The sequence below is a fragment of the Lepidochelys kempii genome, chromosome 16 (genome assembly GCF_965140285.1).
Source record: "Lepidochelys kempii isolate rLepKem1 chromosome 16, rLepKem1.hap1, whole genome shotgun sequence".
NCBI lineage: Eukaryota > Metazoa > Chordata > Testudines > Cheloniidae > Lepidochelys > Lepidochelys kempii.
Window position 1 is genome coordinate 16,418,537 of NC_136395.1, and position 25,343 is coordinate 16,443,879.

The 25,343-nt window shown below is 41.5% G+C and overlaps 2 protein-coding genes across 10 annotated transcripts; one reads left to right on the forward strand and one right to left on the reverse strand.

Moving 5' to 3' along the window:
• The first annotated feature begins 54 nt into the window (after window positions 1–54).
• Window positions 55–19,310, forward strand: PHYHD1 (phytanoyl-CoA dioxygenase domain containing 1). 7 transcript variants are annotated; one of them, XM_073314677.2, is made up of 12 exons: window positions 56–211; window positions 614–704; window positions 1,386–1,544; window positions 2,169–2,244; window positions 2,442–2,489; window positions 5,397–5,452; window positions 5,621–5,683; window positions 5,781–5,802; window positions 6,667–6,795; window positions 9,114–9,230; window positions 9,612–9,738; window positions 10,857–15,220. In XM_073314677.2, exons 3-12 carry the CDS (start codon window positions 1,446–1,448, stop codon window positions 10,900–10,902), a joined length of 783 nt encoding a protein of 260 aa, XP_073170778.1. In that variant the 5' UTR covers window positions 56–211; window positions 614–704; window positions 1,386–1,445; the 3' UTR covers window positions 10,903–15,220. The 7 variants fall into 7 exon arrangements, with proteins under 7 accessions (XP_073170775.1, XP_073170778.1, XP_073170772.1 ...); XM_073314671.2 differs by lacking the exon at window positions 614–704 and adding an exon at window positions 15,971–19,310 and having other exon boundaries at window positions 57–211; window positions 10,857–10,938; XM_073314672.2 differs by lacking the exon at window positions 614–704 and adding an exon at window positions 16,003–19,310 and having other exon boundaries at window positions 57–211; window positions 10,857–10,938.
• DOLK (dolichol kinase) lies at window positions 15,776–25,317 on the reverse strand. Of its 3 annotated transcripts, XM_078849110.1 has the most exons (3): window positions 25,260–25,317; window positions 20,119–24,289; window positions 15,776–18,040 (listed from the first exon to the last, which is right to left on the reverse strand). In XM_078849110.1, exon 3 carries the CDS (start codon window positions 17,941–17,943, stop codon window positions 16,354–16,356), a length of 1,590 nt encoding a protein of 529 aa, XP_078705236.1. In that variant the 5' UTR covers window positions 17,944–18,040; window positions 20,119–24,289; window positions 25,260–25,317; the 3' UTR covers window positions 15,776–16,353. The 3 variants fall into 3 exon arrangements, with proteins under 3 accessions (XP_078705236.1, XP_078705235.1, XP_073170767.1); XM_078849109.1 differs by having other exon boundaries at window positions 15,776–24,289; XM_073314666.1 differs by lacking the exon at window positions 20,119–24,289 and having other exon boundaries at window positions 25,260–25,315.
• Window positions 25,318–25,343: the final 26 nt, after the last annotated feature.

The window sequence follows — 25,343 nt, forward strand, 5'->3', positions numbered from 1 at the left end:
CCTAACCAGCCCTCCATACAATTTCAGAAACCGGATGTGGCCCTCAGGCCAAAAAGTTTGCCCGCCCCTGCTTTATCACATGGTGTTGAAAGGATCACAGGGAGCGGGGGAGTTAGCTGGGCAGGGCTCTGGAGGAGTTACTGCGTACTTATCTCATCATTCTGGGTCTGAATCTGCCATGGCGTTTGTAACCGAAGAACAGATCCAACAGGTAAGGGAGGAGAGCAAGGAAGTACTGCATCCAGCACTGGGTGTGTGTGTGTGTGAGAGAGAGAGAGAGATGCAGGCTGATGGTGCTGTACTTGTGAGAAGGGAACAGATTTCACGAACCCACATTCCTGTCCAGTTAACCAGCACTTGTGTTTAGCAAAGTTTTGCTTTCGGAATCGGTGATAGATAATACAGTATACAAAATGGAGTAGTCTGAGCACTTTATCAGGACTAGAAGTGGCTCCAGAAATGTGGTTTGTCCTGCAGAGTTCCTATCTGAAGAGTTCTTTTTTTCTTTCACCCTTCTGTCTCTCTCTCTCTCTCTCTCAACTATCAGCCTTATTCTTGAAGTTTAAAATTTGCCTGTCAGAGGATAACCTGCTGGTTTTTTTTTTAAATAAAGGGGCAGCGGTTCAAGTCTGCAATGTCCAGAGAGCTAATTTAATTTCATAAGGGATTGATCAATCACCATAAGAAATCAGCACACATTCTCAGTTAAGTTTAGAACAAGTACTTTTTCCAACCTCTCAGTACTCTTGTTCTAATCCTGAAATAGAACAAAACTGCGTTGTTCATTTTGGTAAAGTTTGTGTTTAGCAGTTACTTAATTTCCTCCTTTGGGGAAGAGAATTTTAAGCCATGAGGACAGTAACAAATGCATATTTCATTTGGTTCCTGGAGCCTGCTGCATGTAGGAGTTGTAATCACTTTCTCCCTAACCGCAGTCTGTGAATCTCTTACTGAATTATTTGTTTTTTCCCAGTAGAAATCTCCCTTTTAAAAAAAGTGAGAATACAAACATTACTCATTAAGGAATTTATTAAAATGAATCTGTAAAAAACTTGTATAATGAGAGAGGCTGGTTTGTGTGGGATTGGAGGGTCAGGTAAAAATGCAGATTATTAGATGCGCATTAAAAGAGGTCCATGATACGAAGTACAGTGTATGAAAAATGCACCTTGCTCTACTGCATCTCCACTAGCAGAGAGGATCTCCATGGATGTAAGTCTGATCTAGCATCTGGACGCAAAACCCAAGAAAAGGTGCATTACACCAAACTGAAGAAGACTGACAGCCAGGAGGTGCACCTTTATTGAATATAACTGCTGTCTCCTAAGTGTACCACAGAATGCCAGCCACTCTGTCCCCATCTGAACTCTAGTGTTCTCTTCTAGTTCTGTGAAGATGGTTTCCTCGTTTTGGAAGAGTTTTTCACCACAGAAGAATGTGATGCCATGAGGGAGCAAATAGACAAGATTATAGCCAAGATGGATGTGCCACCCCACTGCCGTACAGAGTTCTCCACCGATGAAGAGGAACAGCTCCAGGCACAGGTACAGATAGAGGCGAAAAAGGGCAATCTAAATCTCAAATTACTCCTGAGGTGGTTAGCAAAGGGCTAGTTTGTATCACTAGGCAGTTCAGGAAAAAGGGTTTTGTTCTTGCAAGGAGGCATGTCTGAGCAGGTGGCTGAGAGCTAGGTACTGCTGAACTGCAATCTTGCCTCTGACGACCACCCTCTCTGCTGCCGTGGGCAACATTTTGTTGGTGGTCTCAGGAAAGGCCAAGAGAGGAATAGGTCACAGAGGCTGAACATGAAGAGTTCCCGCAGAAAAGGGCTGAATGTGTGAGAGTCTCTATTGTTACTATCTATACTATACTGGTTCCATGGATAAAGAATATCTCAGTCTCCAGGGCTGTCAAATCAACACTTCTCACAAACCAAAACCCTTCTGTTCACCCTATATTGGGTGTCTGCAAAAGGCAAGCTGGAGCCCAAGAAGTTTAGCACAGTGAAAAGCCTCTGTGTGAACTACTAATGTCTTTATTCTACTTTATTCTTCCTGCTCTCTTAATGGGGAGAAGATGCAGGAAAGTACTAGCTCCTTGCTGGAAGTGTTCACCGAGATATACTCTCTAGGATATTACCATTGCTGGGTCTCTCTTGTCTCTGACAGGGCAGTGCAGATTATTTTCTAACCAGTGGAGACAAGATCAGATTCTTCTTTGAGAAAGGAGTTTTTGATGAAAAAGGTAAAAGTTACCTACTATCAGCTGTAATGGGTTTGGGGGTGGATGGGAAGAAATGTAAACAATCTGCTAGTGAGCCAGGAACTTTCTTAAAGGGACAAGGTGGCTGAATGACTATTTGGGAGTGAGGGGAATTCTAGGCGCTATTGTTTACTCTTGGTTGTGTTACATCCTCTTTAATTCAGCACTTTGTTTCTTAGGTGACTTTCTTGTTCCAAAGGAGAAATCTATAAACAAGATTGGCCACGGTATGGATGAGCTGTGATGCTTTTGGAGAGAAAATATGAGGTGTATTTTCCAGAACTAAGCATTCCTTCAGACTTGGCTATTGTGAATAATGCCAGCACATTACAAAGAAACTGCTCTCCTGCATTAATGTTCTAGCTAAACATGGACTCTGCCTATGGTATTGTTACCACTAAAACAAGACACGTAGATGTAAATTCTCTTGCCTTGACTATAGCCTCCTCCTCTCTGTTCTATTGCTTTTGCCATGCCCCAGTCCACTGAAAATTATTGCAAAAATCCTCCTCTCCTCCCACTGTGGCCTCCCTTCTTTGCAACCTTGCTCTGTCTCTGTCCCTCACCAGAATCAGGTTCAAGTTAATCAGATTTAACTCTAAGCCTCTGCTCAGCTTCACCCTGCCCACATATCAGTTTGCTTCTTCCTTTGCCCCTTTTGAATCCTTCCACTCTCGTATTTGTGCTTCCTTCTGTGTTATCCCATGCTAGGAAACCTCTCTGTCCTTTGCCAAAAGGCCTCTCATTTCCCACTTACATCGCTTTTCAAAAGCCACTTGTTCCACAAGGCTTTTATAGTTTTTAAAGTGAATCACTGACCTATATTGGCTGAAGTTCAAACTTATGTATCTCTTATGCAACAGATTGTTTTCAGCTGTTTTGTTTGTGTCCAGTCTAGGTTGTTAAGATCCTTAGGACAGACTGTATCTTCTCTGTTCTGAGCACACTGCTGGCACTCAACAAGCTGGGATTCTTCACTGTGACATTGCCAGCAGTTTCTCAATCTTACAGGTTTCCAATGTGTCCTATTTCCCCTCTTCCAGCTGCTAAAGAACTAGCTGTATCCCTTTTGTTTTCAAACAATACCCAGAGAAAACATAATGGGGTTCAGCATTTTTATCTCACAAACGCAGGCACCCTGCCCAGATCTTTCTCCATTAAAACTTGAAAATCCAGTATCTGATATCACAGTCCTGCAGTCTCTATAGGGAAAACAGTGTCCCTAAAAAAAACCAAAACAATTCTTCCCACCCTCTCTTTGTCCTTTGCTGTAGTGCAAGTGCTCCTTCAAGAGGAAACGGAAAACAAAAATAGCATCCTTCTCACTCAGGCTCAACAGCAATTCCAAGAGGAGGATTCATTTTGACCCATTCTTCTGCAATTTATCCACTTATTTTCTGTCTAGCCACATTCTTGCTCTGTAGCAGTCTCTGCTGGGTTGAGTAAGCTGACTGAACAGCAAATTCTATCATCTTTAAGAGTGAACCTGAATCCAAAGCATTTGCTTCCAGGTTAAAAATGCTAGGGCAAGTTAAGGCATTCAAAGAGCACCGAATTTGTGCTCCCAGTTCTTAATTTTACATATGATAAAAATTTGATGCCCCATGTTTCATCTATGCAGAGTTTTCTCATCATGCTTTATTCAAATTCTAAGAACTGTAATACTCTGAAGGACACATTCAAATAATTGACGGAGCTTGTGAGGCTCAATGCTCAACTTGGTGGCATTTCTGTCTGTCTGTAATGGGAGAACTTTTGAATGCAACAACTGATCAATTCCAAAGTTTCCAGGAACGTTCTAGGCTTCCACTGCCAGAACTCTACTCATTTGGAGGACAATTGGAAAACTGAAAGGGGGAAAATGCATACATGGAGCCCCTTCCATCTCTTTAGCATAATTACAACTTCAAGCACTTCTGTTATGGTCTATAGATCAAACAATGGATTGTTGGCACCCACTAATGCCTTCTGCCATAACAAGTCTGTTTCATCTGTCACTGTGCCCATTCTCCCTATAGTTCAACATGGTGACAACCTGACAGACTTCTCTCCCAGACAAATAGTAATGGTGTGTAGAGGGAAAGGGGAGCAAGAATGCAGTGCCTGGCATGGGAGGAATAATGGGGGATCCTGGTATAAGGGGCTCACAGAACCCCTGCTGGAGGGAAAATGGGGGGACCCTTGTATGGAAGGAAGGGGAGATAGAGGGCTCACAACCACTGCCATTGGTGGGAAGAGGAGTGGGGGCCATACAGCCCCTGGTGTGGGAGACTGGGGGACCCTGGCATGGAGGGGAAGGTGGGAATTGGAGCGCACAGAGCCACTGGCATGGTGTAAGTGGGACTGGGATTGCAAAAATAACTGATGACATGAGGGGAGAATGGAGGACCCTGGTATGGGAGAAGGAGGGAAATGGAGGCCACCCAGAAACCCTGACAGGAGGTAGATTGGAGGGGTGTTGCAGGGAAGGCCTGAAATAGAAGGGGACGGGAGAGCATCACACAAGGAGCTTGCAGATAGAATGGCGAGATGCCTGGAGCATGCACTGAGTTCAGCCTATAGAAGCAACAAATTGTGCGACCCCTTAGTAGTATTTATCTATCTTAGGGTTGTGTATAGTGCTCCCCATTCTAATATCTAAGCTCTTAGTATCTGGAGCTCTGTATAATCTATTTAGTTTTCCTTCAGAACATACCCCAGAAATCTCTTCCAAGTTATTTTTTGGTCATAGACCTTTATTTTCATATAGCCGCAGTTTGTTGTAAAGGAGACTGATTACCGTATATCTCTGGTGTCCTCTAAAGAAATTCATTATATGATTTGCAAATGTCAACAGCACTTATGTGTTATCTCCATCTGATGAAACATTTTGCCTAATTTACAATCCATATAAAAAGCTTGAAACAAAAGGAATTTGTCTAACCCAGACATTTTAGCAAAAGGAACAGGGCAGACATGATGATGGGCACTGTGCACATAAACTGATTCCTGAGAGGGATGCAGTTTGAGCCTGACAGACTGCAGTCTTCCCCTTCAGAATGTAATACCCATCATTGTGCTTCCTCAGAGTTTAAAGGGTCCCTTCTGGAAAGGAGTTCTAGGATTTTCACTAAGCGACAACTTCTTTCCCTCAGCTTTGCATGCTTACGATCCCATCTTCAAGCAAATCACTCACTCCTCCAAAGTGCAGGTGAGTAGTAGCTTGAGTCACTTGAAAGAACTCAACTATGTGATAGTTTAGTTTAAAAACTGTATGATGAGCCCCCTCCCCATGAAAGGATTTATAAAAATTCTCAGCAAGCATTCGCTAAATACTGAGCAGAGAACTGCAGTGTTCTAACTTTGGGATGTTCCACAGGAGTTGGGAAGAAAACTGGGCCTTGAGAAACCAGTAGTTGTCCAGAGCATGTATATCTTCAAGGTACAGTAACCCCAATCTCCTATTTACTCATGAAAGAAGCCATTTTCATATTTTCCAGTTTAACATTCTCCTCTTCTCTCTTTTTGTCCTCTTCCAGCAACCTGGCATTGGTGGTGAAGGTAAAATTCATACTACGTCTGTACTAGGCTGCAGATATTATGTACAGATACCAAGGTTTGGAGGAAGGGAATTCAAGTAACAGGAGAGTGGCATAAACTAGTCATTCAGTGAGATTTTTCAAAGCTGCCTAAAGGTTTGGATGCCCAGTTCCTGTTAGAAATTACTGGGAATGGGGTGTGAAAATCTCACCCAGGGTTCCTTTCTGTTTCTGTATGGGCAGGCAAAAGGCTAACTTATATCCTCACCAGGTTGAAGGGTGACCCACTCCCATGTGTTATGATTGCAGTGGGGGCGACTCTCGCAACACACTTGAGATTTCCAAAGAAGTAAGATGTCAGGCAGATGGGAAAGGACAAGTGATCGGGGGAATTTCCTAACTGTATGTCAAGTTTCCTTGTCTTTCAGGGATTGCTGTAAACTGAAAGTAATTCCCATAAGCCTCAAATGTGACTTGGAATAAGTTATCCTTGCAGTACTGCCCTTAGAATAAATGGGACATGAGCTGAGAACTTATTGGGAAGGGGACAGTATCAGTCTCTCTCTGCACACTATCAATAGATATACTCACCCACCCCCACCTCTACAGCGGTGAGATTCTGCAAGTGATGGTGTCTGTCTGTCTGTCTGTCTATGGGGGCTGGTGGTGGTAGCAGGCATGCAGCCAGTGAACTTCTGCATCCCTTTGACTTGGTTGAAATGGAAGCCAGCGCTGTCAGGAGCGTGCATACTCCCTGTTGTCACTTCTAGCAGGATTCATATGGCAGTCACAAGAGGGCAGAGAAAGGAAAGCCCCATAGACCTTCAATTACTCTTAATTCAACAGTCTTTAAAATGTAAGGTAACCAGGTGTCTATTGGTTTCAGTGAGACCCCACCAGGATGCCACGTTTCTGTACACAGAGCCGCTGGCCAAGGTTCTGGGCCTCTGGATAGCTCTGGAGAATGCCACACAGGAGAACAGCTGTCTCTGGTTCATCCCTGGCTCTCACACCAGTAAGATTCATATTATTCTGCCATACACTGAAATGCACCCTTGTCTCCTGGTTACGGGTGGAAAGTAGCACAGACTGCACTGCGTCCTCTGAATCATTCAGTGGTTATGTGGCCACATCCAGCTAGTGGAGCCACCGCCATGGTTCGGGGAACCTTTGTTTAAAGCAACATCATTCCTTTTGTACTTTCAGGGGCCAAATGCTTAATCCCACTTTTAGCAGGCTGGCTCAAATGACTCATTTCCTTTGCTGCTGGGCACTAGACCAAGGATCTGTGATTTAAATCCAAAAAACATTCCTGGAAATAAAAGCTTTACATTATTTCTGACTCCGACACCAAGTGCCCAAGTTTAATGCTATACTATACCCATACAATCTGCTTAAAGTACAGAGACAGTGGTACCCACAATCTTATTAAATTTTTACTTATTAAATCCAGACCTTGCAATATTAGGATCCACTGCTGGTGTTCCTGAAATCCTTTCAATTTAGTATTACTGAGTAAATTCCTTCAGCAAGTATCTGACCCTTCCTTGTTCAACAAGATTTGAGCCCTTCACAACTACTCTTTGATCCTTCCAAAGAGTGTCTTCTTTGCAGTGCTACAGACCCTTACTTCATTCTAGAGCTTCCTACAGCAGCCTTGAAAATGCTTCTCCACCCTGACCTGGGCTGGAAGGAGCAGTTTCTCCAGGTTCCCCCAGGTTAGGGATAAGCACAGTGAAACCACTTTGCTCATTTTTGTTTCTTTAATAAAACTTTGCTGCTGCACTAAATTATTTATATTGACACCCCCATCACCCACCTCCCAGCTGTAAACACAGATCCCTTCAGGATATATACCCATTAACCTTTTCTGTTGTCCTGGGTCAAGACTAAGAATATTGCTACCGCAGCTTGCTCTGTGTAAGGGGAGGAAGAATAAAAACCTTGCACTTACCCCCCCAACACTGGTCTAAAATTCAGCAAACATACAAAACAAACGCAAACATTGAAAACAAGAATGAATTGGATAGCATACAAGAGATCAGAGAGTGACCAGTGGACTATGGCAACACATAGATGAGGCCAAATCAAAATAAGATCTGTGTATCCTCTCTTTCTCGACAGATGGAAGTTGTCACGGGCTTCTAACTATTGGTGCACGTTTTACACTTAGTATATGTCTAACATGGGAACTAATTAGCTCCAGGGGCACGGTTAATCCATTTCATCTCAAATTTTAATGTGCCTTAAAACAGGTACAATCCTCAGGTCTCTCTTAAAAATACATAAATTTAAAAAAAAAATCAAGCAAACGACATTCTTCCCTGAGAAATCATCAAGCTTTGCACTTTGTTGTAATCACAATTTGTGCCTAAACTCAGCATAAGGCTCTGGAGCTGCAGTTAAACATCTGTACTGTTACAGAAAGGAGAGTGGTGCCAAAGATGCGTTTTGCTTAAGTGGAGGACTCTGCTCAGAAAGCACTGCATGTTGTTGCAGATAAGGGTAACACTTGTTAACGTGCCAGGGCACAGATGAGAACGCAGACAAAAGACAGCAGTGTTAGTTTCTGTACTGCCAGATAACCTTAATCTTTTTCCAATAAAAAGAGAAAATGAGCAAGGAAAGAATTTTCATTAGTGAAACGATGGAGGGTATATATAATGTAATGAGGGGATTAAGTTTTCCAGTCAGTGCAGAGGCTATGATTGCAGAGGTTAACCAGAAAGTATTGGTAGCTAACAGTATTTAGTTGATATTACACATTTTATAGGATCTGCTAACTGAACAAGCCCTCCCAGAAAGCTCTGTACTAAAATATATATAAAAAGCTGCGTGTAAGCTTTTATTCTTGGCGTATGTAGAGATTATTGAGCACAAAATAATATTATGCTGAGCTTTGTTAAAGTAATAAGCAACTATTATAATTGATGCAAGATTGTTAAACTAATTAGGTACAGGTGCCCAAGAACCTTGGACAGTAGGTGCAAAATGCATAGGAAAGGAAAAGTAGGGTTCATCATGAAATAAAGGCATTTAGAGAGTTTCCTGTGCATGACAAATGGGGTATAAATATAAGGAGAAGTGAGTTAATGCTTTGGAACAGAGCCGAGATGTCCTTTCTGCAAAGCATGATTTCTAGACTGGTAAAGTATTAACTCTTTCCTGTTTGTATTGTGCTAATTAATCTTTGATTATTAAACTTGATCAAGCTTTTGTTATTTGATGGATTAAATAGTCTAAAATTGAATCTTAACAGGGGTTTATTTATTGTCAGGTCAAATGATTTATTAAGTTTTTTTTAAAAAAGTTTTGTCTACTGTGGAATTGCAGATGGCATCACACGTAGAATGGTCCGAGCCCCGCCGGGCACCTTACCATGCACACATTTCATCGGCTCTGAGCAGACTTATCAAGATAGCCAGTTTATTCCTGTGCCCATCCACAAAGGTAAAGATTCATCTGTAGAACCAGTGAAAATTCAAGAGAGATAGATGCAGTGACACACATTCAGTTTTAAACCACAGGCCCAGAGGGAATGCAATGATGTATTGCCAATGCAGGCCTGATGCCCCAGCTGCTGCCAAAGGGTAATGTGAAGAGTCCACAATGAAAGAAATGGATCTCGTAGAACCAAAGCAACAGTATGATATATTCCTGGAGTCTTCCCAAACAGATTCTTACCATAGGAATCAATGGGCTGTATTCCCAAGTCTGACTTTTGTTTCGTTATCATGACAAACCTTTCAAAGACAGCAACAGCTCCTCTTGTATGGCACAGAGGAAGGAGACATTCAAAAGGAAAGACAGATGTGTGTTTATTTCAAACAGGTGGCCTCATTCTTATCCATGGAGAAGTTGTCCACAAGAGTGAGTTGAACAGCTCAGAGTGGTCCCGCCATGTGTACACTTTCCATCTGATGGAGGCCAAAGACACCACCTGGAGCAAAGAGAACTGGTATATAGAGATCCTTCAGTAGCCAAAAAAAAAAAAAAAAAAAAACCTGCTGGAAACTGGAGGCTTTTTAAAGCTGTAACCATTTTAGAAGCTTTTTTTCACTCAACAACCCCAGCTCTTATCACCCCATTTTTGTGTTACACCTACAGGGTGATACACACAACTAGGTTCCCTCTACATGGCTCAGAACTGTGCTAGCTGCACCTTGGAACACCAGTGTCAGTAGCAGTTTCCCAGGACAATTTCCCTGGCCCGTGTAGCCAAGGATTGTTTTTCTGCTAGCCATGTTATAACAGTGCTCTAAGGTCCTCCAGCAAAGGTGCAGCAGAGAGCCTTACAACCATTCATTAAGCTCATAACACCCCTTCAGGGAGGATAAATACTAATATCCCTAGTGACTGTGGAATTCCCCACTGCCACAGAACAGGATCAGCTTGATTCCTGCCACATGCAGAGACTCTCTCTTTGTGCAAGTCTTCCCTCAGTAATAGAGTTGCAGAACGACAGGCAAGGATCTCTTGGAGGCCAGCATGGGAGAACAATCCCTTTTAAGAAAGTAGCATAAACAATGAAGAATATGATCCTCCCAGCCTAAACTGAAGCTTTCATAACAAGTATACTGATGAAAGCATTAAAATGCATACATCTGACAGAGGTGAAATGACTTACTCAGGGTCATACATGATATCTGTAGCATAGCTGGGAATAGAATCCAGCTTCTGGTCCTGTGTTTTGATCACAAAACCCATTCTCCTTACAGAAGTATGCAACCTATGTCTGAAGCACCTTCTGGGTACAGAGTTAGATTAGAAGAAAGTAATTAAACACACTGGGGAAAGAGGTAATGACTTCTTAGAGTAAAAGGTGATGAATGCAGATGGAAAACCAAGATGTGAATCTCTGCTTAGGGACGTTAAGAGTTTTGTAGAGTTTCCTCGTCTAGCAAGGGACTGGACATACTGAATTGGATCTGACGAAGTGCCTGTTGAACAGTTCTAATGGGAAGCCTTTATTTCTGCATCAGTGGTACTCAAGCTAGAACTGATTCTGTGTCAGGTAGACCTGAGGCTGATTCTGGAATTCTGTTTTTACTTAAGTGTTTTCTCTTCTCTTGTCAGGCTTCAGCCAACTCCTGAACTGCCTTTTCCACCTCTCTACAACTGAAACTAACGTTGGCCATTGGAGTCAAACGGTTGATTAGTAAGTAGATTCCATTCATCTTCCTCAGCCACCCCCTGCTCTCATCTCCCAATATTCATTTGTCCTCAGCGCAGAAGGAGTAGCTTCAGCCTGTGTGCATGACAGAAGAATCTTCACCCATACCCATCCAGCGCTGGCCTTACTCAGAGCATCTCTGCTACGTGTACACTACTCATAGTGGGAACAGTCACCTAAAAACCACTTTTGATGGGGAAATCTCTTTAGTCATATGAACTGACTATTAAGAAGCCACTGTGCCTCAACTCTGGGACCAGCTGATAGGCACCTCCTTTTCAGGATACTCAAAATCTCAGTATTTTCCCCTTGTACAACCCAAGCCAGGAAAATTTCTATTATGTTTATTCCATCTCTGTTGTATTACCCTCAGGTGTACAGAGTCTTTTGGAGGTTATGTAGAGGGGTTTTGTTGTACCACAAAAAAGTTAAAACCTACCCTGCTGCAATAGCAATAGATTAAAAGAATGGTCTAGAATGGGGAGACCAAAGCAGGGAGCCTAAATTTCTTATTTTTCTTTTTAAAATGCTCAGTAAGAGTTACTGGTGAGTGGTATGTGAGGAGATAACACAATCCCTAGACTTGTAAACCTTTACTCCATACATTTTCAAGGAGAACTGAGTAACTTTTGATGCATATTGAAGTTAATGAGATGTGGGAATATCAAGAATAAAAATACAAACATCATTTCTCTGTTGTTTGAAGATGACAGTCCCTGAAACCTCCAAAAAGTGTTAGACCACAACACATAAAGGTAAAGACATACAGTGATTATGCTTTTAACTCACAGCATGCAGAATAGATGCTAGCAAAGAGCACATAACAATGTCACCCTTCTAGGAAGTATCATATATGGGCTGCATTACATCAATCTGAATATTCTAAACAAACTCATTTAAACAAAGTGACAGAGTCCATTTTATGTTCCTACGTACCCTTCTAGTACTATCACTGAATAGTCAAACTTTAGCTTTTTTCAGCAAATCTATGAAGAGAGACAGGACTTTTCTTCACAGTTTCAGTTGTGGTGGCATATATTTTATAACAAATAACGAAGGATGCAGTTACGTATTTTTTTTTTAAATATATACAGAGAGAACAGCTACTCTTTGAAGTACCCATACATAAGACTGGAAATATGCTTCATAAATTTTCACGTCGCCAGTATATTATATAATTGACATACACACAAAAGCCAACTTCCCAGCTCATTACAGGGATGCTCAAGTAATTTAGTTCATAGTTATCGAATTCACTGTGACAAGGACCAATAATATTTCACACTTATCTAGTACTTTCCCACCACAGATCTGAATGCTTTACAGACATTAAACAATGAATCTTTACAACACCCCTTGGAGGTATTATCCTATTTTTACAAATGGGTAAATTGAGGTACAAAGTGGGAGTAGGTCTGATTGTGGAGCCCTTACTCGTGGGAGAAGTCCCAATTACTTGAGTAAGTGCTCACTAACATGAACCAGGGCTTCGCTATTTAGCTCTCAGTGACTTACCCCAGATCACACAGCAGGCTTGGGAACAAAACCCCCGGAGTCCTGATTCTCATGCTCTACCCTCTAAACAATATTCCCTCCTATTTATTATCCTTTGAATGCATAATATCAGTTTTCTATTTTAAAGCTGAGCTATCAAACATTGAGACAATAGAAGCAACATGCAGACTAGAGGAAGGAGGGATTGGAAGGTGGATAAAACTGTGGTGGTAACATTATAAATGGGATTATGTAGGCAGCACGAGCTCTAGAAACATATATGCAAATATAACAAAAACAGGAAAAAAGATTGAGTAGCAGTAGTAAATTTTATTAATAATTAGTCTCCATGGGTGAATTTTGTGTTCAGAGAAATTGCAAGAGCATGTATTATGGATCAGTTTAAACCCTTAACACCAAGGGTTTTATTGCTAAAATTAATGCATAGAGCCCAGCAGTATCTTCAGCATTTCAACTTGGTTTAAAAGTTTTAAAGTCATCTATAGAAATTAATGTTAAGCCTTTATCTTAAATGAAAACTAGATGGTTTGCTTATTTTAAATAGCATTATCATTTCCAGTTGGTGAAAGCCATCTACCTTAAAAAAAAAAAGAGAGACAGCTGTACCTGACTATATGGGGTCCCTATGCAAAATACATATATCTCTGGACTGATACTTAATACACTTGGGAAAATACACAGAAGAACTTTAGACAGTTTCTAAGAGGTCACTTGAATAGAATAATCTGCCAACAGAACAGACACCCTCAATGGTGTTCATAAACTAGATGAAAACAAAATTGTGCAGATGATCTTGCATTGTTGCAGGTGGAATGGACTGAATGACCCAAGACATCCTCTTGTCTCAGGCTCTGTATCAGATTAAAGTAGGTTAGAAATGGATTTCTGCAACACGGCTCCAAGCCTTATTGCTACATTACTTTTTCTAAGCATGATGCCTGCCTCTGGTATTTGTCTCAAACACTAGTTGCAACGAAGAAATAGATTAAATTCTTGAGTTTATTTATGGTAAAAGCGGCTCTTAAGTAATGGCTGGGACTTTGCTGGGTGGAACAAGAGTGCCAGTTTTAAACTGAGCAGCTAAAAAAGGTTCTGTAGGTCAAACAGGATTTTTTGATGCATCTGAAATCACTGCAGTAGCAGGAATAAGTATGCTGGGTAGGGATAACAGTGGTAATTTTGCTCAGATTCACCAAGGCTTCTATTAGAAACAAGAGTCTGATCTTTCCTACCTTTTTCAGAACTTGTTTTGATGTCAATAACCAGGGGACAGAGTAACCTTCAGTTCTGGTGCTTCGTTTTATGGCTTTGGTGCTATATCAACCTTCACCTGAATGCTTTGTTACCAAGTGCAGAACACCAGACGGGTGATAGCTAAGGCTTTTTCTTAGTTATTGTGGGAAAAAGACCCCACCTTTCTAATTAACTTTTTTTTTTAAGTAGCATTTTCCTGCTAAGAAAGTTGGTTCCTCTCTCCTTTCCCTTCTGTGCTCTGCTCAATGTGATTTGAAGACAGATGTAGAAAGAATGTCCTACTCTGTCTCACAGGTGGAACATGAGAATTACTAAGCTGTGCAGCATGTTGGATTCACTGTTCCTAAGGGTCACTGTACTCTTGCACCATCCATCTCTCCAGGGCTGTTTCCTTGGAGCAGTGCCTCACAGCCTATTGCTCTGTTAATCACAGTCATTTTCTGACCGTTCTTAAAGTCCTAGGAGAGATTCTGTGCTGTGTGTCTCAGGAGGCATGGTCCAGAAAGAGAAGGCCCAGGGGGTTGGAGGAGGGTGGGCAAATGTGATATTCTCTGAGTTGTTCCAGGGGCCAGTGCATCCCAGCATGATTGGAGGTGGTCTGACTCTGCAGCAGAGAATAACCAGAGCACACAGTGCTCTCTGGGCAATCCTTCTGCTAACGTCTACACACTCCCAGTCCCAAACTTGGGGCCACACAGGATGGTGCTAAGCTGCCTAGTTTGCCCCATGTTGCCCTATGGCTGGGATTCTACCCCAGGGAACTGGTGTGGCCCCTTTACACAGCAGAAATGCCATAAAGATACTGTAGTAGGGACCAGAATCAACTTCCCTGGACAAGAATTCTTGCAAGCAAACACCCTACCAGGTACTCTATGGGAGGGTGGAAGAGGCAGGATATAAATCAGCTTAATCTGGTCCTAATGGAAGTGTTGCATGCTAATGAGAGAGGATTCCTAGAAGTAAAAATGTTTCAAAGGATTAAATATACAGAAATGGAAAGGTTTTTTGACTATAAACAGTGAATTGTTTCAGGTGTACTGTGTTATGATCCTAATTAAAGGGGCAGCAGCAGGTAGTTTTACATTTTAATAGAAATGCTTTCATGGATGATTTTTAATGAAAACCATTTGTCTGGATTTAAATGTCCCCCCTCTCCCCCCTAATGATTTACAGACCAAACACTGCAGCTTGTACTAGTGCATATATGAAAACCAGAACATTACTTACTATAAACAGCTGTGAAACTGACTTTAGTGATTTTCTTTGTTCAAGCTGAAAGAAATGCAAGAACTAAATCAAATTGTATGAGTAGCAGAGAAGCACATTGGATTGTTAAAATACTTTGTTTTAATAATCTGTTAGTAGTAATGCAAGAAAGGATTTTAAATGAGTTTTAACCTAACCTCTCTTTAAATTGTGTCTGGAAATGGGACTCTTTTCAATGGAGATTAATTTTTTAATGTAGTTTTTTTTTTAATAAAAAAACCTCACATCTAAAGCAAGTTTTGTTCAATTAATTTCAAGAGATCAAGAGCATGAAAAAGGTAGAACTTGGTTTATTCCAGAGAACTGGCAAGCAAATCAAAATTTTAGCCACAAAGGCTATTGTTTTCACCCTGCAAGCCTATCTATCCATGCTCCTCCAATAAACTAAGTTTGAGATTCTCTGTATTTGAAATTACTTTAAACAGAATAAGCATTAGTGCTGTTTTCACTCTAGTTGACAGAGGTCTTCTAATTTTGCAACAGGAAATGAGAGATGACGTGGCAGTCTTCATACAGCTTGATCCTATGCTGCAGGTGGTGCACACCCTCACTGCAACAGCATGCTTTTATTGAAAGAGGCAGAATTCACATGTGCAATAATACAAGATACCAGGACTCAACCCGGTGGCAAGCCAATACAGTGCACAAGCTTTGTAGGAGCCTGTGCTGGTGAACAGAGAGACAAGGTGGGTGAGGTAATATTTATTGGACCAACTTCTGTTGGTGAGAGAGACAAGCTTTGGAGCTACATGGAGCTCTTCTTGAGGTCACCAGGAGAAGAGCTCTGTGTAGCTCGAAAGCTTGTCTCTCTCACCAACAGAAGCTGGTCCAATAAATATTACCTCACCCACCTTGTCTCACTAACATCCTGGGACCAATATGGCTACAACACCACTACATACAACTGGTGAACCATGACTATTTATATTTTCCTGGTTTTGCTACCTTAGAAGTTTTAATGACCCCATCTCTTCCCTTCTAGTGAACTCACCTTTCCCACCCTTTCTGCTTCAGTGCATCCAGAAGAGACCTGGAAATAAAATCACTATGACCGTACATCTAATTCAGCATCACCAGCTACACGAATCACAGTATCACGTGGATGGTTTCCTGTTACTCCTCTGAGAGGATGCAACAGTTAGTGCTGCTTTAGCTATTAAATAACAAACAAAAAACAAACAGAAGCCTTTACTTTTATTGTCAATTAAGAGTTGAAGAACAATTTCCTTTCTGAAAGTAGCTGTTCTACCCCCTATACCAAATATAGCATTTCGTACCAAACTGGCTCTATTGAGCTCTCAGCAAGGATGCATGGCTCATTACCACCCCTAGCTAGAAAGGAAGTCTCTGTTCCTGGCAAAGTCTCTAAGCCATGAGCAGTATCTGGAGGTAGAGAGGTAAGAGCAGATTGTCTATTTGGGTAGTGTAGGCTTCCAAAAGGGAAACTAAGCTGATGGACCCCAAAATCCAGGCATAGCTGGTGTTCAGATTCACTCTGCCATCAAATATCAGAATAAGAGCCACAGCAATGATCTGAGCAAAGATGGCAGTCATTGTCCCTTCAAACGTCTTCTTTGTCCCAGGCCATTTGATTTCTCCTATTGTACTGCCAAAAATTGAGGCTATTGTGTCTCCCACCCCTACTGCCAGTACCCCGGAGTAGGGAACCAATGCTCCTGCCCCAGACAGGGTACCTTTCGGAGCACAAGGCCTGGGGAACAACCACACTGGAAGGGACATCCCAACAAGTAGGTAAATGTGAGTCAAGATCAGAGGTCCACTATCTCGTTCATCCAAAAAGAGAGTGAGCAAGTGCCTGAGTGTTTGGCCAAATGGCTTGATCCTGAAGTATCGTATGTACTCTAAAAGGACAAAGACTACGAGACACAGCACTGCAGCAATGTAGAGAAGCTGGTGGTCATAAATTAGCCCAGGGATGTAAGTAGCCACCACAATGAAGTGGAAATATTTTCTGGTTATGGTTGAAGCTTGGTGCTTTTTAGATTCAGATGATCTCTTGGAATTCTGGTAAAGAACCACCATGCACGCAGAGGCAGCCAACAGGGTCCAGTACACAAGGAGGTAAACTCTTGTCTGTGTCTGAACCAGAAACTGGAGCAGCCAGAGCAAGGGATTCCTTTGGATCAGATGGTAAAGCCAAGGCATAAGGACCCCCAGTCCCAGCACTGCTGTCATCATGTGGAAAAACATGGAGGATGTCCAGGTTCCTGAATCCATGAAGAAGAATAGAGCAGTGAAGAAAATCCCAAGAAGGACCACCCCAGCCACTGCCACTAGAAGGACGAAGTCTGCAGGATTCCCTTTGCCCTCTATCACGTTCAGTGAGCGTTTAATGAGCTGTTTGAGGATGAAACTTATACTCCCAAGGACTAGTAATGCCTCCCCAGGAGTAAAACATCGAGGTAATAGGTAAAGCAAGATCATACTGAGGTAGACAAAAATAAGCAGCACTTCCAGAACCTCTATCACTTCAGAAACAGTTAAAGAATACTTCATGGTATAGAGGATTATACTGCCAGCAATGCCTGAAAGTATGCAGGTGTTAGTTGGCACAGGCCTTGTGATGCCAACTGCTATTACAGATAGGAAGAGGGCTACCACCATGCCTGTGGAGGCCACAACTATGCCAAAACGTTCAAAGTACACAATGCCGGCAGCCTTGCATCGCTCCTTCATCACAATCCCCAGGAGTGGGATGACCATACTAGCTGGTAGGAGGCCACTGTTAGCTGTCGTCCGAAATTGGAATACGGCCCCACCCAGTTGGAGTAGACGGTCCCATTTAAATTGGACATAAAAAGCCTGAACAGCAAGAGCAATAGCACACCAGGAATACCGGTCCCAAACTACCGTGTGCACACACAACACAATGATGAACACAATCAGGGATTCCAAAAGCACTGGTTTGTTTAACATGGTTCCGGTCAGCGACATCCTGTGATTTCAGAATCTTTACTACTGTCAGATTCCAAAATTTTCAATACAGTCCTTGGTCCATTAGTAAAAGTTCACTTTCATCCTACTGCAACGCCTATAAAGATAAACAAAATAATAAAATTAAAGCAACTACTTGAACACCTGAGGCCTCCTCCTCATTATTTATTTTCTGAAGCTCAGTTGAAAGCTTTGATTCCTGTCATGAGAAAAATAAAATCAAGATGGAAATAAGTCAACCAGCATTTTCTACTGCTTTCAAGAATCAGAAAACTCAGCTTGCAATGCCATAGCCAAATCTCACAGTATTTTTATTCACATGCAATTACTAAATACTTCTTTGCAGTGCCAGTTTTTTCCTCTCTCTCCTAAAAGTATAGAAGGGAATGCTTTATATTCTGCAAGGAGTGTATGCAAATACTAAGTAGCAGCACTCACAAGAACTGCATTGGAAAGGGCACTTGGACATCTCTGTAAGTTAGATAAAGACAGAAGAGCTTGGTGATGAGTTTGTTACAGAATTAAGTGAAATTAATGCACCCACATGCCATGGTGCTATATAAAATAAATATTAAAGAAGAGATGAAAATGTGCATCTTACATAGGCAATCATGTTATTGATAGAACTGACAATACTGTTTCTACTACAAGCAACATTTGATCTTTTAAAACATACCAATAATAATTTAAAAAAAAAACAACCCACAGTTCAAATTAACTGAAACACAAAACAAACAAATCAGAAGCAAAATGATGTTAAAAGGAATTGACACTGTCAACTTGAAAATTGGTCAATTAAAAAACAAAAAGTTAAAGGTCACTTCAGGTCTTCCCCTTGCCTCCAACTCCTTTCTTCTGATTTTCTGAGGATTTAGAGTCACATTGTCCTATTTTTAAAAATATTTTCTCCCCAGTGTTGCTGTGTAAAAGGGAAAACTAATGCTACACAAAGCACAGTCATATATATAATATAAACAAACTGAAGAGAGATAGTATGTTCTTTCTCCAAAATCTTTCAAGTTATAGTAATCTTAGGGGTTATTTCTAATTTTGGTAAGTAAAATTATTCAGACATAAATGTGACAAATCTAGTGTCCCTTTAAAATAGCAATTCTCCAGCATTTTAACCCATCTGGCCTTTCTCCCCTGGTTAATTAAAGCTCTTTAGTAGTACTAAATAACTTGGAACTTCTATCCAAGCTGATACTTTCTATTCAGTTATAAGTATTAGCAAAAGATTCTAAACAAATGGAGAAAACTCAAAACTTGGAGAAAAAAGCCTCTGTGATGGAACAAGACATTAAATACTCCAGACTATGGTGCAAACTTCCACTCATCTTAATGTACATCTGTCTGCCTTTGTCTCAGAGTCTCTCTCCTTCCATCTGCTATTAGTTTTATGACTGACTGCTTTACTTATTGCACCACCTTTTTTACCTCACTGTTTGTTTTCTCAAATAAGCAATAACGCTTTCATTATATGAGTGCAGGAGAAGATATCAAAGTCATAAAGAAAAATAAGTGGTCACATCGGTCTAAACTGGACAGATTCCACTGTTTTTTGGAACTTGGTTGATCTTGGCAGTTCTAGTGGTAGCTAGGGACCAAATACAACATATTTCTGTCTACAAAGGGACTACATAGTGTCCACTGTACCTTTGTATTAAGCTGCTTAATAAATTTTGTTTGTTTCTAAAAGAGAAGAACTGCTGGGCCACATTTGTTACAGAGGGACATCTTGCATGTACCCTAAAAACATAGCTCAGACTCAGCCTGAAAACTGGCCACAGTGTTCTATTTTACTTTAGAAAATGTTCTGGAGATACAGTTCATGCATATTCTCCCAACTCAGTCTGAGTAAATTTACATTTAGATGCTTAAGGAGTGGTTTACGCATCATTACAATTCTGAGCTGAGGCATTTGCTCCTATCCAGCTCATCCTCTCCCTACACTTTGCCTCAGCCTCTTTCCCTCTCCAGATCCTGTTTCCCAGTTGCTGAAAGGGAACCCTTTGAAGCCTTCCCTGCCCATTTCACAGCCTTAGCTAGTCAGTCTCTTCTGAACAGATCTGTGCCATTATTAAAAAAACCCAACACTTTTTATTGTCATTATTAACATACATGAATTTTTCATCCAAGCATTAACAAATCTTATTCATAACCTGCAGTTGTTACCTTTAAAAGACCCTTTGTGTTTGGCTAATATCTTTCTCTGTGTTTAAGTCTGTTCAGATTTCAAACATGGTAACCACAGATTATAAAAATCTACTTATATAAGGCTGTCTGTCATTTTTTGGCAGTGAAAGGATTTCCAGTACTTTATTTCTCCATGTCACTAGTGTTAGGAGATCTGTCCTTTTTCAGGAACTAGCTATCATGCATTTGGCTGCTAGTAGCAAATGTGTTCTCAGTAGGGCCTTTCCTGACTCAATGGCCTTTTTTGGACTGTAACCTAATAGAATCACTATAGGTTCTGTGGGTAGCCTAACTTTAGTTATTTTGCAAATTCTATATGCTACTTTCCTCCAAAATACCATTATTTTAGGGCATTCCCACCATCTATGCAGAAAGGTTCCTACACCTTCACATTCTCTCCAGCATTTGGCTTTTATGTGTGTATATATATATTTTTTCTTGAGCTTAAATGGAGTGAGGTACCATTGAAAAAAATATTTTGTAATAGTTTTCCTTAGTGGAAAGTAGTTGAAGTTTTTGCTTTTCTATTTCTACTGTTCCAAAGGAATATCTGTTTTTAGATCCTTTTCCCATTTTTCCGTAAAGGTAGCCTTATCTTGTAGATCCATCAGTAACATTTTGCTATACCATGTGGAGATCAGGCCCTTTAAAGTAGCCTTTTCCTGTAATTCATGTTTCTCCCTCCTTAAGAGTTTCCTAAAATGGGCTTCATGCATGGGATATGCTATAATGGCTGCAAATAAGTCAAACTGATATATTAATATTCCTCTTGAGTTCTTTGATAGTATTAATTTCCATATTTTTATCATTATGGAATAGCTGACCAAGGGTCAGCTCCCATACATTATACATTGGATTAGATATCCTCTGTTGAAACTCTAGATTGCTTCTGATGAGTTTAAGCAGGGAGGGGAAAGGAGCTACTTCTTTTCTGTATCAAATTCTATATGTGAGGTGTAATTATGACATTTGGATTGTTTCTTTTGTGTTCATTTAAATCTTTTAGGTAACAAAAAAAAACAATTTACAATCCTGTTTTTCCATCTGATTTTCATCTAGTATTTATGGGTGTCACCAGGGTACCAGGCTGAAAGTGATCTTAATTGAGCCATCCAATAATATTTTATTACATTTGGTACTGATAATCAATGACCAACAATTTCAATGCTGTAATGAATGAAGCAGGAATGGGCATCCTTGGAAAACACCGTAAGAAGACAAAACCTTGGGTCACAAATGAAATACTACAAATGTGTGACATTAGAAGGGAACATAAGAGAGACAAGAACAGCACCGAGGGAGCTGATAAATACAGAGCGATTGGCAGAAATATTAAGGAAGGAATGAAGGTGGCCTAAAATTGAAAAGTGTATCAATAATAAAAATAGCAAAGAATCCTTCCAGATTGTAAGAGATCTGCCGAAGGAAATGGACCAAAGCTAACGCAATTCAAGACAAAGAAGGGAACAGTCTTACAGAAGAAAAGGATATCATCAATAGGTGGACAAATTACTGCTCTGATCTATACAACCAACAGACAAATGGAGATCCTAGTGTCCTAGACTGCCCAGATTCAACAGAGGAGGATGACTTTCCAATACTGCATGAAGAAGTGGCGACAGCTGTGAAATCACTCAAGAACAAAAAGGCTACAGGTATTGACAACATCCCAGCCGAACTGATGAAATTCAGAGGAGAAATAGTAATAGATGTACTCACCAAGATCTGCAACAAGAACTGGCAGACCGGTGAGTGGCCTTCCACATGGACACAGTCACTAATCATCGCTCTGCCAAAGAAAGGCAACCTGCAATTTTGTCAGAATTACTGGACCATAAGCTTAATGAGCCATCCCAGCAAAGTGATGTTGAAAGTCATATTGAACAGATTAAAACCACAAGTGAAGAATATCATCGTTGAAGAAGAGGCTGGCTTTCCTGCTAGAAGTACCACCACAGAACAGATCTTCAATCTTTGTGTTCTATTTGAGAAGTACTTACTACGTCAGCAGGACATCTACCGCATCTTTGTTGACTTCAAGAAGGCATTTGACAGAGTATGGCACGAAGTTCTCTGGGTAACCACAAAGAAGTACAATGTACAGTACAGTATAAGCTTATTATTACCATTAAACAACTGTAAGACAAGGCCAACAGTGCAGTTCTCATCAATGGCACAATAGGAGAGTGGTTTCGCACCACTGCTGGAGCCCAGCAAGGCTGCCTTCTTTCGCCCACACCGTTCAACATCTACTTGGAGCACATAATGAATGATGCCCTAGAAGATCAAGTATGCACAGTCAGGACTAGGGGGCGAACAATCTCAAAACTTCAGTTTGCTGATGACATTGACGGCCTGGAAGATAGCTACGATGAACTTGCCAACCTTGTGAAACGATTAGATGAAACCATCACAAAATATGGCATGGAAATCAGTGCACAGAAAACCAAGCTGATGCCAAACAAACATGATGGGATCAGCTCACATATCACTGTCAGTGGACAAGAGCTGGAGACAGGGAAACAGTTCAAGTATTTGGGGCAATCATTACTGATGAAAGATCAAAGGCAGAAATTCTGGCAAGAACTTTGCAAACAACAGCAATAGTGGCAAAGCTAAAGCCAATTTGGAGGAACAAGAACATCTCCCTGGAATCCAGACTGAAACTGCTGCATGCACTGGTCATCTCCATTTTTCTGTATGCATGCAAGACATGGACCCTTATGGCAGAACCTGAACGGAAAATACAGGTAGTAGAGATGGATTTACTTCTGTAAAATCCTGGGCATCTCCTACTTTGACCACGTCACTAATGAAGAGGTCCGCAACATCATCACCCAACGTGCTGTGTCATATGAAGACCTCCTGACAACTGTGAAGAAGCGCAAGCTGAAGTGGTATGGCCATGTAACAAGGTCATCTGGCCTATCCAAGATCATCCTCCATGGGACAGGACAGGAGAAGAGAAGAGGTAGACAGAAGAAGAGATGGATTGACAACATAAAAGAGTGGACAGGAATGAACTTTACGGAGACTCAAGCACTGACACACAGTCATCATGGGTGGAGACAATTGGTTGATTGCTCATCAGTGATGGTGCCCCAACGACCAATGCAGTTATGGGAGTGGTGATGATGACGATGACCGACAATCCCCTTTTAGGAATGGGTTTATGCAGAGTTTTATTTGTTCTTAGTATTATAAATTTAATAATCCTTGTTTGAGTTTCCTCTAGAGGTTTTTGGAATGTATATTGACCGGCTGAAATATGAATTTAATTTTTGGCAACCAATACGTTTTTATTGTTGCTATACAGCCAAGCTAAACTAAATGTATTTTTCCCAATCCAACAAATCATTTTTCAGTTTTGAAACAATGGGAGGAAAATTAATTTCATATAGTTGATTGAGGTTAGGAGAAGTAATCTGTGACAATTCTCCCTCACACAGGGCCAATACTGGCTTGGAGCAGTCTGTTTCTAGATATAGAAAACAGGGCAAGGACCTGTCAGTGGGAAAGGGCAGGGAAAACCCTATATGCAAACCAGAGGCAGAGGAACAGTTATTGGCCAACATGGACATTGAGCTCCAGCCCCTACAGCAACAACACCTAACTACCGCACCCAAATGGGCAAGTAACCAGTTCTGATGGTGTAAGCACCTTGAGAAGGCTGAAATCCCAAGTATGAATTTACATATGTCTGCTGTTTTAATGCAGCTACAACATAATTTGAAAACTACACGCCTGTAGACGTGTAATGAGGGCTATTTTATCATTATCTCCTCTTGTCTCAACTGTCACCATTCCCCTCTCTATGATCTCTCCAAATATGAGCTCTTCAAACTCCAGCATGCTGGGGTGGGGGACTGGAGTGTCCCACTTGCTTACATACAGAACAGACTGTGTTATTCTCATATTCAAACATCTTCACATGTTCTTTGTTCATTTCAGGATCTACTTTTTGTTTTAAAGCCCTCCATGGACTTGTCCCTATTTGCCTCATGGGTCCTGCCTCTTTATATTTGTTTCAGTTAGTACAAGCCTCCTTTTCTTTCATTTAGTTGCATGACTTCTTTACAGTTCCTGACAGCTAGAGCAGATTTAATTTCTCTCTCTCCATCTCTGATATTCATCTCACTTCACACATCAGCTAAAATAGAAAACATAATTTCATTCTTAGATATACTACTAAATTTCTTTCTCCACTTTCTACTTTGTTATTCAACTCCCACTATGGTATTTTGGGTTAACTATACTGAAGACACTATGGAAAACAGAAGTGTATTTATGTGTTCAATGAAGCGACTAATGGCATAAAAAATAATCCAGTCCACCTGGAAGGTGCAGCCACCTGGTATAAAACAAAGTATCACTATATTAAATCACTGAGCTCCCAAGACTCAGCTTTCCCATCTGTTGGAAAGTCCATAATGTGTCTTTTCTCACTGGTTTATATAGGGCTTCACTAGGGGTATGTCTTCCCCGCAAAAAGAGGGGTGTTCTTTACTCAGGTTCGCTAACTACCTCCGGTTAAAATAGTAAGCGAAGGCACAGCAGCTCAGATTTTCGCTGGGGTAAGCGGATCGAGTTCAAGCCTACAGGGGAGTTTGGGGTTGAACTCGAGCTGCTCACCCGAATTAAAATCCAAGTGAGTAGCAAACTACTGGTCAGGAAGAAGACCCGGTGCAGGATAGACAAAGCGACCCCCACCCCTTCAGGAGCTTGCACCGTAACAGGCTCACCTCCCCGCTATACGTCTCTTGTTCACCCCCACACCCCACACGGGGCCCCATGTATAACACAACACCCCCAACCTGCCCCTGTAGCGGACACGCTCCCCCTCAGAGCACTCCTCTTACCCTCACACACCCCCCACGGAGCCCCGCAGCGCACCTAGCCCCTATCTAGCTCCACACTAGCCCTACGCTACCCTGAGCCTTTGCACCTATACGACTCTATAGCAGCCATCTCGGGTCCTGCACATTTGCGTACAGCAAGACCCCCTATAACCACCCCCACGCTACATTTCCCTTGGCCCCTATAGGGGACGCTTGTTGGAGTTGTCACCATACACCCCGCCGCCCCTCCACCCGTCTATGGCAGCTCCCTCACAAACTCACCTCACTGGACGCCGCCATCTTGCTGTCTGTATCTGTCACATGATGGGGGACCCTGGGGGCGAGGGAAGGGAGGGTCCCCGTCAC